This window comes from Alligator sinensis, unplaced genomic scaffold (assembly GCF_000455745.1).
Source record: "Alligator sinensis unplaced genomic scaffold, ASM45574v1 scaffold694_1, whole genome shotgun sequence".
In the NCBI taxonomy this organism is placed as follows: domain Eukaryota; kingdom Metazoa; phylum Chordata; order Crocodylia; family Alligatoridae; genus Alligator; species Alligator sinensis.
Genome location: NW_005842339.1, coordinates 533407 through 551610, shown reverse-complemented (window position 1 = coordinate 551610; position 18204 = coordinate 533407). Strand labels below are relative to the sequence as shown.

General features: G+C 39.7%; 1 protein-coding gene across 1 annotated transcript in view; it reads left to right on the top strand.

The window, feature by feature from the left end:
• TBCD (tubulin folding cofactor D) overlaps nucleotides 1–18204 on the top strand; it is a 219281-nt gene that overhangs the window by 93629 nt on the left and 107448 nt on the right. The window contains 2 exon segments of the mRNA XM_006028735.3: nucleotides 6374–6530; nucleotides 15957–16014. Of these exon segments, the coding sequence (XP_006028797.3) occupies nucleotides 6374–6530; nucleotides 15957–16014 (215 nt within the window).

Here is an 18204-nt window from a genome sequence, read left to right as displayed (position 1 = left end):
CCCCCCCCAAATCCTGACTTACCTGATATTGAGCAGCCATTTTGAACTGATTTTACTTTTGCTTTAAACAGAAAGCTCAGTGTCCTAGTAACTTCATGGTAAAGAGACTTCAAGTGTCATGGTAAGAGACACTTGTATATCTTGATGCCACTTACTGTGTTTGACGTATGTATAGATCACTATTAAACCAGTGTGTTTCTTATGAATACCAGCACCAGAGTCCTTCTGATTAGAGTGAAATGTTTGATCTCCCTAAAAAGTGTGTGTTTAATTAATATATTTTCAAGTGTTTTAAGATCGTCAGTTAAAAATTGTTCTAAATAGTATTCTAATCACTTGTATTTAGAAAGCTAAATATCCTCTGGGTATTTGTTTTCATATCCAATATATGAGAGAGAAGCGTCTGAAGTTTGTCAACACGGAAGTCAGAGTTGTTTCTCTATTTTTACAGGACTTGAGCAAAGTAATCTGTTGCAACCTGCAGTTATGTTGTTAGGTAAGGTAGGGTGGAGTGTAACAGGTGCTTATTAATACCTCTAGGCTACAGGCAGAGGTGACTGTATTTTCTTGAATGTTCACTGAACTCAACAGGTGGATATTGTCTTAATAATTAAATTGAGAGTGGATGCTGTTTATCATCTTGTTTGGATAACATGCATTTTAATAACAAATAACCTTTTTTAAATTTAGAAGAAATTATCATGTCCAAAATATTTGTTCGGCTGCTCAAAATAATTTAACATATTACTAGTTTTCCAAAACAGGATTTGGCAAAGTTACTTCTGCATTTCTAATCAATCTTTGTTTTTCTTTTATTTTTCCTGTAAAATGTCTTTCTGGAGCTGTTAATTTTTTCAGGAACAGTCAGTTTTAGGTTAATATAATTTTTGATATGTGTAAAAAATGGAAGTAAGGTAACCATATACACAGCAGTGTGACGATAGTAATTTTTTGACAGTTAAATATCAATGAATTGAAATTGTCATAGAACAAGTACAGTAGCTGATTGTGAGGCTGTAGAGTGTGTTTTACTGCTCTGTGTGCCAAAAAGCAGTGACAGCATAAACCTTATCTATTTACATCTGAGAAAAAGCTTATGCAGTAGGTTTTAAATAAATATTTTTATGATATTTAGAAAATGTGAGAACAGTTTCCACCTACCTATCCCAAATCCTTGATGTTACAATTTGGTTGCTACCTACCTAAATGCTGTAGGTACAATATGTTGTCCCTTTGCACGTGTGTTTTTTTTTTTTTTAATTCTATTTTACCTTAGTGTTCATGATCATTAGGTAGTGTCCAGTGCCCAGCACTGCCTAAAGGTGGTTACATGACCACTGTTTAAAACTTTAGCATGTGTAAAGTGGGTGTGTCATACTTTACTGTTGAACCCCAGAGCAGTCCTTTTGGTGCAGGCATATCCCTAGTGCCACCCCTAAAATTTGTTATGCAGCTTGACCTGATTGTGTTTGACCTTTAATAATGAAGCACAGGGATAATCCTGTTGAACTGGAGTGGGATTGCATGTTACTTTACACCAAAAAGTGGGAAGATTTATGGAACTGGAGTATAAAACACTTAGCTCTGATTACACTGTATTCCTATAAACTAATACATGCTTTTTCTTTGACCATGAGTAGGTTATTTTACTATTTTCACTCTCAACATTCCAGTGACAGCACTGAGACTCGGAGGCATAGTCAGCTCATTGAGTGCTGGAGGTGGGGGCATGAGGTGTGCTGACCATTGCTGAAGCAGGGGAAGTGGGGACAAGGGTGAGGGGAAGGGAAGGCTTACCTTCGTGGGCTGCTGCTGCTGGCATTGCTGTAGCAGCGCATCGGCTCTGCTCAGAGCAGCAGCACCATGGCCAGGTTCCCTGAGAACTGACCCTGGCACCTTGTTTCTTCCCTCTCTTCCCCTGCCCCGCAGTTACATATGGATTGGGTATAGGGCACCGACTCTGGCAGAGGCTGCCCAGGGGGCAGGGAGATCACTTGCCACCTCCCTCCCAGATCCAGCTCCTATAGCCAGGCAGGGCAGTGCAGGCTGCTCCTGTGTGGCAAAAACTCCCAAGGGGGCTAAAGATTCTGGCATCCCCTTATAGCTGGTGGCCAGGCTTGGTGTCCCACTCGCCTTGTCCGATGTTGAAACTATTTGCATATTTTCCTAGATTGAAATCTCTGAGTTTTTCTCTCTACACATTATAGGTATTGAAGAACCATGTTAAGACTCTCCTTGAGATGGAAGGAGAGGACATATTACCACAAGTGGCTGAATTAGTTAGGGTAATCAGTCTCTTTTGAAGGAAATTTGCAGCAGGTTTGTAAAACTGCCTCTGGGAGTTGTTTCAGTGTTCCTGTAGAACCAGCTAATTCCATTTTTTTCACCAGTTAATGCAGCATTTTTCAAAACAAGTTTGGCTGCATTGTTTTAATGCTTTTAATGCATTTTTTTCAGAAATGGTAAAGAAAATGCCAAAATATCATCTTTGCTGTACCATTTTCCCCTGAATAGGAATAGTATAATGGTTTTATATAATGTTTGTGGACATAATGGGTACACCATAAATATTCTGACTATATTTGCTTTGTTTAGTAGATGAAAATCAGTTTTATTTTAAAATGTAACATATTCCTTTCCCATTATTGTGACTTTTCTGCAGTGGTGATTAAGTTAAATCTCAAAATGATTAGCTATTAGTTGATATTTATTTACTATTTAGTTTTCCTCATATTATCCAAGTAAATGCAAAGATAATTAAACAACCAAATACTATGCTCGATCCATGTAAAGATCTCCAGACCCATGTTTTTATTTCAGAAAAAGGGCTATCTGTAAATCTTATGTGACAGAGAGGTTTGAGAATTAGATTTAGTTCTGTTTCCCCTGGAGGCTGTTTTTTCTTCAGGCAATATTAGTTTATTAAGCTACATGCCATCTAGGGAAGAGTGCATTTAAAATACTACTACTACAGTTGCCAAAAGGAAGCCCGCCAGGGAAAATTATATATTTGACAAAGTTTGTCAGTGTGTTACTGGAACTGTGTGAAAGGTTTCATTCAGAGGAACTCAGAAGCTTTCCTTGTCCTGGAGAACGGGGGAGTTAGGGCCTGTGAGCTGTCCAAGCATTGTGATTTGTCTCCTATACATAATGCAGAGGCAGTACATTTTAGAAAAGATGCATCATCACCTCCAAATTTCCTTGTGGTGGGGACGTCAAGCCCTGAAACTTAGATTTTTACTTAAAGGCTGTCCTGTCTGGGGAATGCTACTGCTGCTGTGAGCCCTGCACCTGATGAGGCTCCCAGTGGGGCAGCGTTTTCCCTGCCACCCCGTCTCTGAGCCTTGCAGCGGGGCCAGAATGGGGGAACTCCACTACTACTGCAAGCCCTGCGTCTCACAAGGCTCGCAGTGGTGGCAGCATTCTCCCTGCTGCTGCTGCTGCTTACACCTCTGCACCTCCTGAGGCTCACAGCAGGAGCCACATTCTCCCCGCTGCTGCCACTGCAAGCCCCACATCTCAGGAGGCTCGCAGCAGGGGCAGCATTCTCTCCGCTACAAGCCTGGCAGCTGATGATGCTTGCAGTGGGGGCAGTTTTCCTGGTGCTGGCCCCTCTGTGGGCCCCACAGCCCACATTGTCTATGGGGCTTGCAGCAGGGTGAATGCAAGGAATTCTGCCCCCAAAGCAAGCGCACAGAGCCCTGTCAGCTATGGGGCTTGCAGTGTGATCCCAGGCTCCCCCTGCACCAGCGGTACGGTGCGACAGGAGCTAATATGTAATCCCACAATCATACCTCCTGCCATGCGTGTGTGGCATGGCAGGAGGTGTGATTGTATGAATCATGCATTAGATCTCATTGTGCCTTTATCTGCACATGTAGAGGGGCCCTTAGATATATACAAACGGATCAAACGGGCACTTATCTTTGAGTGCCTTTGATAATTATTTAGAGTCACAAATAAATATGAAGAAATCACCAGTAGTTTTGTACTGCTTACAAGAATAATTGAATCAGCATCCCTATAATCTATACTTTCCTCAAAATTGTTCTTAAGCAATTTCTTGTCCTAAAGCCCCTGTAAAAGTTATCTTCAGAGTCACCAAAATCAGGCTATTTTGGATCAAATTTCCAAGAATTTTACTCATTCCCACAGTCTGTAACAGAAGCACTGAGCTCTTGAGCTTCTACTTGTAACTGTTCCCTGCCCTTCCTAAACAGCAGAGAGGGAAAAGGATCTTAAGGAAATCTACCACTCCATGACTTAAAACTTGTAGTCGTTTGTCCGTTAATAAACAACAAGAAATCCAAAATTCCCATCACTGAAGTTCAGCAAGTTCATTAGATACTGTGTTGTGTCTACCTCTCTTTTTTCTAGTGAAGCTAATTGAGAAGCTAGCAAAAGACAGCTTTCTAATTGTTAGCTGCCAGTGTCCTGAATACCTCTGCCAGAATGTGATAGCAAGACAAAACTTGTTAGCCTTGTGAATGACCACCCCATTCTGTAATCAATATAAGTACATCCATATATATATAGCTTCTATAAATATAAGAATAAAGCACAAAATACATGCTGCTAGATCCCTCTGCCATTTAATCACCAGATACTTCTGTGTCCTCCTTATAAGCTGCTTGAGTGAAAAGATACTGTGCTATTAGAGCTAAAGAACATGGATCATTTTACAAGTTGGCATTGGTAACTTATTTGATCGTCAGAATCCTCATGAGTGGTTCCCACAAGACTTAATCGACTACCTCGTCTTCAATATTTCTTAGAAGCAATTTTAAGAACAGGGGGTGACTTGAACTGAAATGCCAGCAACTGCCCCCAGTTCCACATTTCTGTAGTAAAAGTAAATAGTGCCTTTAGAATCTAGCTGAAATCAGTATTTTGATGGAAAACAGATAATTAAATCTGAACCTAAGCAAGTCTAGTGGTAGGAAGAGAAAAGTACAATGTAGAATTTATCTGTATAATGTCCCCCTTGTAAGGCTGCCTGCCATCAGTTTAAGTAATTCTGTAGCTTTAGAGCATGGATGTCAAATGTACAGTCTCTGGGCAAGATCTGGCCTGTAGAGCCACTCTATCCTGGTAGCCTACTGGAAGTTGGGGGGGTGAATATGAGGCTCTGGCCTGCTGCTTAAGTTGGGCCCCAGTGAATGTGGCCATCAGTGTCAGAAGGTATGTGAGGGCTTTGCAGATATAGCCCTGCTTGTCCTGTAGCTGCTTTTGGTTACCACATCCACCACTGATTCTGCCGAGCCCCTCTGGTCCCAGCACAAATGATGCTTCCTAAAAGTAGACAAAGTTTTCCAATGTTTCTTGTGTTCACTCTTAAGGGTTGGATAGCTTGATTGAGTATCCTATCCAGTGCTGAAATGCTACAACAAGACAGTTACATCAGTGAAGCACTGGTAATATCAAGCTGAAATGGCTTTGATTTGTGACACCTCAAAACCAGCAGATCAAAAAATGTAACCTCAGTATGAGGATTGTCCCATGTCAAGTGTCCCAAGGCAAAATTTTCAGGCATGTACTATTTTAACCTTGGGTGACTTTTACTACAGTGCATGGGTGGTGATGGATGGTTGCAGGTAAGACTGACGGTGTAGCTCAAAATGGAGAATGCCTCCTGTTTTATACACTTCAACTAAGAATTCATGTCTGTTACCTCTTCTAGCACCTATTTTTGAATTATAGTTTGCATGAACTGTTGAAAATATACACATTGTTTTTTGAAATTTCAAAAAGAGCTGTATTTTGAAAGCTTTTGCCATTGTAGGAGCATTTTACTTTTTAAGCCTAGCAATTTTTGTGGCCTTTTCTTTTGGAAAGAGGATAAGACTCCCAAACATATAAATATTTTTTATCAAATGTTTGTCTGTCAGCAATGTAAGAAGTCGAAAAAATTTCAAGTACTTTTATTCTTGTAACAGCTTCCTGCTGTATTTTTTCATTTTTTCAATAGGCTCTTTCTAGGAGGATGTTTGGGACAGTGCAAGATACTCCTTATGAGGACACATTAGTATATATGTACATTCTTTTTAAATCTTTGCTAATCTAGGGTGTTGCCTTCCATGTACTTTTCTTTGGGTGTGAGATCACTGAAGTACAGATATAGAGGGATGAGAAAAGAAACAAAGGGTATGAGGCAAGAAGCAAATGTTGTGTTAAATCAAATCACTGTTTGTTAAATTAGCTTTAAAATAATAGCTCATATCTACTAAGAGCAGCATTTTGTTAATTTTTACTAAGCATAAGCAAATATGCACCTTTTCATATAGATTTTCATTTAAAACTTATCATTGAGTAGCTTTGTATTCTCCTTATCTATAATATTCCTAATTATTTTGTGTATTTCTTTATTTCACAGTTATTCCTGTGATTTTAAAGGCATTGACATATGATGAGAAGAGGGGAGCCTGCAGTGTGGGTTCCAACGTGAGAGATGCAGCATGCTATGTTTCCTGGGCCTTTGCTCGTGCCTATGATCCCTTAGAACTGAAACCATTTATTAATCAAATTTCAAGGTAAGTTTCTACGGGGAAAATACTGTACTTACCGTGCCAGGTAGCAGTGTTCTCAAATACATGACACTGCTTTGTATGGGCTACAAGAAGCAGTATAGTTATGATTATACAGCAGTGCAGTTGGGTTAATTAGCCTGCCCATAGCACCATGTGAACCTTTTGGTTTAGGAGCTGCAGAATATGTGGAGATACTGCTGCCCAGCATAGTAAATTTTCAATGAATTTTTTCTTTGGGTAATGCAGTAAATAGAAAAGTGCTATTAGAGAGAGTCTAGTATTGTAATGTTCTGATACTACATATCCAAAAACTTTTAGGCAACCTTTTCAGAAATATTTTCTGAATCATTTTGATCAAGAATAAGATATCCTGTAAAGGGATGTTGCTGGTAGGTGATGTAAGGCTTCGGTCCTTTTCTGGTCGGTGCCTTGTTCCCTAGCAACGTCAGGGAGAGACCGCACCCTGGGGCCACCTAGATGGTTTCAGGTGCTGCCCCTACTCTCCTGCCACGCCTTTTATGTTGATTGATGGGGAGGCAGTTCCCTGTTGGTGGTCCCAAAAGGGATCTTGACCTTGGTCTTTCTTCGTGGGGCTCCAAACCTCCCCTTTACCCCACCCTTACCACATCCATGGCCTGGGAAGAGACTGCTCCCTGCAGTCATCCTTGGAATGATCTCATCCACATTACCTGCCTTGACCTGGGTCGGGTCTTTCCAGCCGTCAATTTTTCCCGAGTCGATCCCTGGTTTCTGGATCAACTTTTGGGCAAACTAAGCCTGCCCTGGCCTGGGATAACAGAAACTTAAGCTAATTCTTAACTGAAAAATGTGTTCGGTGTCTGCCGACGGGCACCCAGGATTCTGACTCCCAGGATCCCTCTGACTAGGAGCTAATCACTCCTGATCTCACCATCTGGTGGTACTTGCCACTTCTCCGTAGGGCTTCGATACAGCTGCCGCCTGTTCCTCCCTTTTCACCAGGCTGCCCGCGGGGCTAAGCTGTCACTCGTTGTCCCTCCCTGCCACAGTACCTGAGTTCCCTGCCGTGGTTGGGGCTCCGCTCAGGCTGGTAATGGAGAATCACTTCTCCCCGCTGCTGCTTTCCAGCGATCCTTGGCTCCCAGAGCCTGGATCCCTTGCTCTGTCAGCCGGACTTCCCCGGCTGATGCTCGAGTTTCCTTCCCTGCGTTTGGGGCCGCCTGGCTTCGCCACCTGCATCTCCCAGCTGGCGTGCTGTGCCTTTCCCTCTCTCCCACTGATTTCTCTTCCAGCTGCTCTTTGAGCTGCCCGCTTTTCTCCGAGGCCCCACCCCCGGGGCTCGCTGATTCGAAAGCTCAGGCAGCTTCGAACTGCCTAGCCTCCATCAGTGTTTCCCCGCAGCTGCTGCTTGTCTCCTTCCCTGTGGTAAGTATCGAGACTTGTTGGGAGGGATCCGCGGCCATGTTGGGGGGGGCTTTTGCCTCTCCTCTCACAAGGGACTATATAATCTCCCTTAAAAATGCTCATTTAACTTGGGTGATATGAATGAAGTTAGCCAAGTTGTGAAAAGTTTAACTGTTCTTATCTCTACTCTGTGAAGAACAGATTTTTAGGGTTTTTTTTTTAATTAAAATTAAATTTTTTGAAATAAGATTCTATAGTGAAGTTTTTATGGTACTAGAAATTGTACCAAGAGTCTCAATTGAGGTATAAAAATAGTGTAATATAACTTTAGCCCTGGAAAAAGAAAATCTTTTAAACAAAATCTCCTAGGTTTATGATCATTAAAATATATATTTCCTTACAGGTTTTTTCAAAGGGTACAGTTAATGCCTTTTCAAAACAGGGACCAAATAATTACTTATTATGTGTAATGCTTCCATTTTCATTTGTTTACCTGTCACTTCAAAATAAAGAATAAATCCAAAGAATCCATAAGCAAGCACTGTGGAGGAATTGGTTCCTAGTACTGCTTGATTAGGAGCCTTCTGTGCTCTCTCTTTCCCCACCCATTCTGTTCTCAGTTCTGGAAAAACATGACTCCAAGCAGCTATGAAGTCTTTTGGAGTTCAGTGCAAGAAAAGTGGAACTGATAAGCTGTTCTAGATTTGAGAAATATATTCATGAAGTGGTGCACTGATGGAGGAAGCAGCAGGAGGAGGGTCTAAGGAAGAAGCTGCTGCTTCTCTTTCAATTTCCAGATGCATGCTTGGTTGTAGTGACCCAGCGGGGGGTTCTGCTTTTACTGATGTTGGGGGCATGTCACTAAGCACTGCCTAACAACCAGCATTATTTTCTTAGAGTGATCTAGGTAAAAAATTCCTATTTTCCATCCTTTATAATTAAACCTGTTACAAACTTCATCAGTATCTTTATGGTACTGACTCTTTGATTGGTTATGAGATTCATCCTGGTTTCTTTTGACAAAATTGATGAAATATCTGAAGTTATACTTCTATCTAAAACTATTTTGCTCTTGCTTTAATGAAACTGGAGGAATAATAATAGTAGGATCATAGGAAAATAGGGCTGCAAAGGACCTCACAAGATCATCTAGTCCAGCCTCCTGCTCAAGGCAGGATCATCCCTGACTAAACCATCCCAGCCAGTGTCTCCTACCTGCTCTTGAAAACTTCCAAGGATGGAGATTCCACACTCTTTTGAGGTAGCTTGTTCCAAAGCTTGACCCCTTTCATAGTCAGAAAGTTCCTCCTGTGCTCTTTCCAAACTGCCCGTGTTCTTCTTTAAATGTGTGACCCAAAACCGGACATACTATACCAGGTGAGGCCTTACCAGTGCTAAAAACACTAAAGCCATAACTTCTGAGCTGTCAGTTCTCCTTTCTTATACTGTTCTCTTGTCTGTAATGCTTCATGCGAGACACAATTTGCTCATTCTCTCCTTTACTTTACCATGGTAATCTGGGTCTATATGTAGGATGCAGACTCTCCATTCAGCTATCATCTGTTTATGCTTTTCCTTTGATATCACAAAGCTGTTTGAAACATGCTGCGTGTGTTATTCATAGACATGAGGCCAAGCAAATTCCAGTTGGCCAGTCTTTTGGCTTTCAGTCCTTTAGTGTAAACATCGAATCACAGTATCGCTACATTCTCAGCTGAATAAGAAGATGCTGTAGAAATTCCTTAGGTCTGGTGTGGTTTGATCAGTGATCGGCTATATCTATTTACATGTAAGCAGTGTATACTAGCATAGCTGAAAGATACTTCAGGTGGAAATTGTCTTGTAATAAATTTATATTAAAAGTTTCTTATAGTTACATTGGCTGCTTCCTTTTTCTGAGTATAGATAGTTTGAGCGCTCTACAGTGAAGTTCCCTCTGTGGGCATTAGGTAGCAGAACATATTCAAATACATTATGACACATGGTTTCACTGTGTGTGTCAGCAAGCCAGTGACTACACACTTATTTTTTAATCTAGCCCAAGGTGTGTCACTATTTCATTTAAAGAAGAGTATCATACTTTTAGCCACATGCAAATTATTGCTGCGTTGAAGGTACAAAACTCAGCATCTTAGAACAAAGCACTTGATATTCATTCTAATTTGATCACAGTGGGGAAAGAGTCTTTTTCCCTATAAGAAAACAAGTTAATACAATTGTTACAGGAAAATAATATATTGTATAACTTAATATTTAAAAATGTTGAATCTTTACAAACACATGCAATTATATGCTGCTGAAACTGTTTTCCGTGTTGATAAAATTGGGAAGCATCATCCTTTGTCCTTCTTAACGCTGTCTTTTTGGCTGGCTGGAGGTGCTCAGATGCTGTTATAGTTGAGAGTGGTATTATGACATGTAAGAAGCTACTGAATAATATGAATCAGACTTGAAAAACAAGGTGGTGGTGGTTGCAGAGCAAGTTCAGTGCAAGTATGGTAGTAACTACAAGTTGTTGAGCAGGTATGTAATTAAGTGATGATCCTTTTCATCTCTGAATCACTTTTGGCACAAATTAACGTTCTTGTCTGGAGTTTCAGCCGAGTATTAAAGCAGCATGCTAACTGAACTTCATTCTTGCCCTACTTCCAATTCAGGTTGTGATACAGTGGTTATAAAGTGAAATTCTTTTGCTGGTTGGAAAAATATTACCAATTTTTTTAACAAGCATTTACTCTCTATTAGTTAGACTTTGGAGGGGAAACATGCTTTGTTATTCCCATCCTGAATCTATTTTGTGGATGAACAGAGGAGTAAATATGCCATTTTTTTTACCAGTGTCAAGACTTTTTAAAAACAAAAATATATTAATATGATTATATTGTTTTACTTTAAATAAATCTTCTTTGATTTATGACTTCTCCTTGTTCATCATGCGTTGCTACTAAGATGGGTATTTGTAGAGAATACTGATATGGCAAGCGTGTGACAGTATCTGTAGATCTGGTATTCCAACTCAGTACTATTCTTCTTGACAAACAGAAGTTTCAGACAAATGGAAAGCTCTGTTAAAAATCTTTGCCTCAGAATTCTAACACACTTTCCTAAATATTTATCTTGGCTATATTTTCTTTTCTGCCCTTAATTTGGGATCTGAACCAACACAGGTGTCATTGTAGTACTGTGTTTTTTTTAAGTCCAGTTTAACTAGTTTCAAAAGCCTTCCCTCTCCTGTCTAAATTACAAGCCCATATGAAGTACAGAAAGTAAATGCTAGGTAAAATGATCATTAAAAATTAAGTAAACCCCTGGATTTTTAGGATTGTCTACCTTCTAAAATATTTTTATACATCAAAAATATTGTGCTAAGACTGTCTAAAAGAGTGTTACCCTTTGTTTATAATGCTTGATTAAAAATAAATAAAATTACTGAATATGTCTTGTGGATTAGAAAGTAGAAGTTATATATAGTTTAAGACCTATGAATTTTATAAGGATAATTCTTTTCTTGTTTCCCTAGGAAAATAAATCAAGTAAGTGCATTTTGTGTAAGAATCAATGCACTCGGAAGTAGAGTTGTTTTGCCAGCTTGTTTAAAACGTCAGCGCAAAAAAGTATTTCTACTATTTGTATAAACTGTGTCATTTTAGTTCTTCAGTTCTTGCCCACTGCACTTATTTAAATATGTGAAACTATTGCTTAGTTATAATAAATTTTAATTTTCTTGAAGAAAATGACACAACCTGTCAGTAAATTAATTTTTCTTGGCATTTGTTTTCTTTCTGGTGAGATCTAAGTGCAAGCTATTTTCACTCACTTTAGCATTGTGCTATATGACACAAGTGTGTATGCACACAGTGTGTGAGTGCAGGCAACTCTGCCTTCCCTGCGGTGGTGCGTTGTTTGTGGTGAGAGAAAAAAAGGAAGGTGTGGTTGTTGGATAAACTGATGTAGCTTGCCCCAGGGCAAGATTGTCCTGCAGAATCAGGAAATTTGAAGTATTGCTCTGAGCTACATCTTGTGCCATGATGAAACATTGAGAATAACTTCTGTGTACAAAAAATCTGTTTGTTGTATGCTTTCTTGAGAAGGGAGTTGTACACAAGTGCTTGTCTTGCTTTTCTCTAATGTAAAGCTGTGTGCTATATGTGAATCATGAGTTTAAAGGGTGTGCCCTATTTTCCTTTTAAAATTATTGACAATGTATTCAGTCTTTTTATTTGCATTCCTACTAGTTTTTTTTTTACCAAGATCTTTATTTACTAAAATGTATGTAGCTTTCATGTAATGTAGCTGATATTGATATGAATTTAGAATTTTTCACTTAAGAACTGTTACAAATAACATGGTTGATCTGGGGAACATTGAGGGATTGTGAAAGGATGTGTTAAAGAAATGGAATTGTCCCTTTTTCAGACACTGTTTATTGGCTGGAGCAGAGGGGATTGGGCCTGCTCATTGACACACCTGAGGCTGCTCCCCCCTACCCCTTGTACTTAAGCTTACTGAGGCTTTTCAAAAGCCCTTTTGCTTCTGTTAGCTATAATAACTTCCCTCCCCTTAGTTGTAGTAAGAGAATCCTATTTCTGTGATGCTGTTAGTCTTGCCAATTGCCTTCTTAGAAGCAAAACCATTTTTTTCTTGTTGGGACAGATTGACAAGAGGTTCAAGTGATTTTTTCCCCCCCTCTTCATAGCTTCAGAAAGAAAAGTTGGATTCCTTGAAATAGGATTAATAGTGTCTTGTGCAGGTAAAAGTTATAAGGAGTGGTCCCAGAGGCAAATGAGATTGGGATTTTCCTGGTGGGTTATGTGTTTATAGGAAGGGGGAGACCTGAAATGTCCTCTGCTTTGATGAGCTGTATAACCTCACCTCTTTTACCTGGTCAGGAAGAAAGGGAATGAGATCAGAATAGGCTGAGGAGGGTCTACCCCAAGTAGTGTGGTGGTATGGAATGTGCCCCCTTCTAAACTGCACTGGAAGCAATTAAACTTCTGATATGAGGGAGCAGCCTGTGCTTAAAATAATTTTTCTGTCATTTGTTTTCCTGCCTGGCCTGCTCAAAAGACTAAATATACTTCAAGGAACTACAAAAGTGTCTTGGAGACTCAAAGGTGCAAGTCATTCTTTGCTGTACCTATTAGAAGTCAGGTGCGGAAAGTTTCAAACAAGTCGAGACATGTTTCGTTACCTGGCTTACAAAAAAAATCCCACTTTGTTTGACACGAATGATTGCTTTATGTTAGGAAATCCTGGTGGAGTATCACATAAACTCCCACAATGAAAGCAGACGGGTGTAGACGCCTAAAACATGTTTCATCTTAGACACATTGCTCTCCTTGCTAATCTGCATGTTATAGTAGTAGTACACTGTGTGTGCACTCATTTAAAATGAATTCTATTTGAACAATTTAGTAACCCAGTTTGATGGGCTTTAAAGGAGTAGCATACAACTGTTATCGTATGGAAAAAGCTGAAACTGAGCGCAACAGTTAATAGTGATCATGAATTCCATATATTTTTACTTGCTGAGAAGCCAGACACTCAACAGAACTGTGCTACTGTAAAGTCAGTAGATTAATTTCTGAGTTTTGTTTGTCAAAATATTTCATGATTTTATTAAATAAGGCTTTGAACTTGTCCTTGTTCATATTAAACTTCTGGAAACCTAAAGCAGAAATATGCTTCTCTTACTTTTCAGCACATTTTTCTTTATATTTTTGTAGATGCAGTTCTTGCTAGAAGGGTTTTCACTGGTCATTGTTTCTTTAAAAAAAAAAAAGCGTGTGTGTGAGAGAGAGAGAGAGAATCCAACACACGTTGATGAAAAATAAGAGGCCTTTGTGTCAGGGGGATTCCAAAGTTTTTACGTTTCAATTTCAAACTCTCTGCCTCCTTCTGCAGAGCAAGGGGGCTTCTCTCTGCTTGAGGAGGTGGTGGCAGTGGCAGTTTCCTCCCCCTGCCCGCCCACCTCTGCCTCCTCTTGTGTAGCAGCGGAGCTTCCCTCCACCTGAGGAAGTAGCGGTGGCAGCAGCAGTGGCAGCGGCTCCTCCCTCCTTCCCACCTGCCTCCGCCTCTGCCTCCTCCTGCAGAGCAATGGGGCTTCCCTTTCCCTGAGGAGGTGGCTGCAGCGGCTCCTCCCTCCCCCCCGTCTGCCTCCCTGCCCCTGCCTTTGCTTCCTCCTGTGGAGCAGCGGCTCCTGCCTCCCTGCCTGAGGTGGTGGCACCTCCCTCCCTGCCCGAGGAGGTGGAGCCCCCACAGGCAATTGCCGCCAGCCCTCTGGGTGGCACATGCACAGTTGCCCCAAAATGTTATGGACATACAGACAGACAGACTAAGCACTTTATTATATTAGAATATTTGTGATACTACTAAACAGTATTTTAATAAGTGTATTTTATAAAATGTGGATATGGTTATAATCTCACTGACTCAAAACCTTCCTGCATAGCCCTATGTCAAAACTTTACTGAAAAAATCAGTCATCAGTTGCTCAGGACTATAACCTAAGGCATTGGAGCCGGTCAGTTATTTTGTTTTAGGGTGCAGTCTTGTCCTTCACAGTCTCTCAGTAGTGATGTCTTCTGATACTGTCTGATTTGTTGTTTGATATTTGAATTAAGAGGCATTATTGAAAAATAAAATTTTGTTTTTATTTGCTTAAAACTTTTATTTTCTTAAAATGTCTGGAAATCCTAAGTTTGTTTTATTTTAACATGTCTAAAACATCTGTGGTATAAAGCACATTTAAAATAAAAACATATTTCTGTAATTGATGTTTGTATATTAAAATACTGAAAAGTTTGGAAATCAGCAAACAGTGACATAGTGTTAATGGTGTTATAACTCTTGTTGCAACATAATTAAGCCACCCCATGGATTCAGATAGACAGACTGACTGGTGCCTAATGGTCATTAATCAGAACGGCCAGGGTGTACCAGCTTCTGAGTTTTCATTTTGCAGTAGTATATGTTTCTCCTACTATCGGTTAGCCAGTGTGAGAAGAGACTTGATTATCTTTGAACTGTGAAATATTATATCTACCTCTGCATAAGGTGGGGACCAATCTTTTTGGCTGGTATGCCACAAAGGAAAGCTCCTTCCCAAGTTCCACTCTGACCCCCTTCTTCTGCCTGATCCCTTGTTCTGCTCTTTCCTTCCTGATGTGTTACTCTGCTCTTTCCTCCCTGCCTGCTCTACTGCTCTATTCTCTTCCTTGCCTTATCTGGGCTGTTGTTCCTGCTCCCTGCCAGATCTACCATGTGCCAACAAAGTGGCCATATCTGCCATTTGTGATATGTGTGTCACGGGTTGGCCATCCCTGGCATAATTTTAGCTGTGGTAAATTAGGTTTTGCACTCTTACTAGAGATGCAGCAGTTAAGCTATTGGTAAAGATCTTTGGATTGTTTCCTGTTGCCACTCCCCAAAGAGCTCTTTAAAATATAGCTGTGTATAACTCCATTTCATCTGAGGATTATAAGACACTTCAGGCATGCGCATATGAAACCTCATGATACTGTAGAAAGTGCATCCCCTAAAATTGCTAGTTGGCTAGTATACATCTTTTAATATTCAAGTTGCCTTACTATCAGTATGTAAATTGAGATGATTCTATGCTGTGAATCGACCAGATATACAGAGACAATCTGTAAAGGCAATAGCACGCTGTTTATTCTGTATGGATGATTTTATGCTACAAAGAACTTAAAACATTTGAAAAATGTTTAATAATGTATCAGTACTGGTGGGTAGTCACAGTGTAGTATGTCTTCCCAGATCAATATAAAGTGACATAAGGTGTACTCAGTCACAGCTCTTACATTTCCACAGACAGTTGAGGGAAAACTTTTTTCAGCCCAAGGAAATACCTAATTGAATACAAGGAAATATCAAGTTACAACTCTGATTTTCATTAAGATAATTTAAGCATCCTTTTCCAGGGAATCTTGAATATTTAATATAAGCTTAATACTGTGATGCTTTGCTTGTACATTATTAATCTTTATGCATGCATTACTTATACACTGTGTTTTCCTTTCTCAGTGCTTTGGTAATAGCTGCAGTGTTTGATCGTGATGTTAACTGCAGAAGAGCTGCCTCAGTAAGTTGACAGTGTCTTATTTATTCCTTTATTAAAATTACAGCTTACTTGCAGTGCAAGTTAATTGGATAGAGATGGATTATTTAAACAAAAAGTATATATTATGAGCAAAAAAGTATTTTCATATAATTATAATGTGGCTTGAGCACATATTAAAAATAATACAGACACAGACTTGTAGACTATATTATGAATCCACAGTTAAAATTTGTCCTATTGTTATCACTCTTCCACTGTGCAGTGTAATATGTCCTAGGTGTCCCTTCACAGTATCTGATGAAGTAAGCTGCTAGTTATGAGAGCTTATTGTATACATCTCTGATTTAGTTAGTCTGTAAGGTGCAAATGTGCCCTACCTTCTATATTTCTTGGACCCATTTTATTCTGTGACTGTAATACATGGAAGGCTCTATAAAACATGCTACTGAATCTTGATACAAAAATAACAATCTTCAGATGTGTTCACGGAAATTGAAAATGTTATGAGAGGGCAAGGAAAGTTGTCCATACACACATCTAGATGGGGTTAGAAAGCAGAGCCATCAATACAAAAATTAATTTTGTAAAACGTGTCTGGACACTAGAATGTTGGCAAGAAGATAGGTAGGAAGCATAGTTAATGTAAGGAGACAGAAACATGTAAAAGGGAAGTTGTAATATTTGAGAGGAGGAACTTGTTAGGGATGTAATTTAGTATGTAGTAATGTGTGTGTAATTCAGTTTGGTTGGTCATGTTTCCTTAAAGTTTTGTTCTAAGAAAAAAGTATCATTTTTTAAACCCTCAACCAAGCAAACAAACAAACGAAAAAGTAGCTCAGGTAGAAGTTAAACAAAAATGGCATACTTAACCGGCTGTCTGTATATATAACACAAAAGATACAACAGTGCTCATCAGTGAATCCAGTTGTCTCCAATATGTGAATAATCTTCTGTCCAAATGTACAAAAAATAAAGGTGTACTTTGCAGTTTAACCAGGAGCTTAATAATGTGGCTAAATGAATTTCACAGCCAAGGAGAACTTCTCACAGAAGAAGCCTCGACAGCATTCTTCTGTCTTTTGGCTCCCCTGTGTGTAAATGGTTTAAGTCACTGGTTTAAGTTGCAGTATTTTCACTAGGAAAGAGAATCAGTTGCTTGTACAACTGGATCCTGAACCATTTAATCAATTGATTATACAACTGCCTCCTGAACCATTTATGGCTTTATAGGTTACAATCAAATTGTAACCTTTAATTGAAAACTAAAAAGCAGTGAATGTGGAAAATAGAATGCTATTATAATAGGCTCTCTGCCTAAGTCATCTTGGAACATGTGAATGGCAGCTATATTAGCTGCCCTAGTTTAATCTTCTGAAGTCAAAACATGTATTCCTACATAGAGTACAATATATTAGACCAGGGGTGGGTGCTGAATCCCTGACCCATGGGCCAGATCTGGCCTGTGGAGCCATGTGATCCAGTCTGTGGGGCTCCCCAAAAGTCTGGAAATTTTGTGTTGAGGGAGTGGAGCAATTAACACTGCCACATTTTCAAAGCCCTGTGGGGCAGATGACATGGTCTGGTATGTGAATCCAGCTGGCACGCATGGAGCTGGGGGCAGGCTGGCAAGCTCAATCCAGTGGTATTGCAATTGTGGGCAGTATACAACCTCTTTATGCAAAGCACAGGTAAAAACAAATGGAAATCAAAACTACACAGAAACAAATTAGTTTCTTTTCATTTTTCAACCTGAGAAATGCATACAGTCAACAATCCCTGTTTGTAGGGGTAGGTTGTAGGGAGAGTATATTATTTGATGGAGTCCAAGTCTTTGGTGTTTTGAATTGTATGGATGCTTCAAAATGTAGCTTGTGCTTTGTAATCATAATTACAAATTCACTTTGAATATCTCTTAACCCTAACTGTACTCCTCAGAACTGATTTTCATAAAATGACTCAACTACTTGAGGAGCAAGTCTGCCGAAGGTACTTTATTTACCAAATCTAAGATGATTTTGGATTTAAGGTAACCCTCTGATGATTGGATTTTATACATGGAAAATGTATAAATTTGTTATAATTTTCCATGTATGGAATCTAACTGTTGGAGGGTCATCTTAAATTCATCCTGTGCACTGCTACAATTGGTAAAGGAGCAGCAGTGGGAGGTGGGGGCAAGCAGCCTTGCCCTTGCCCTTTGTCCTTCCCACC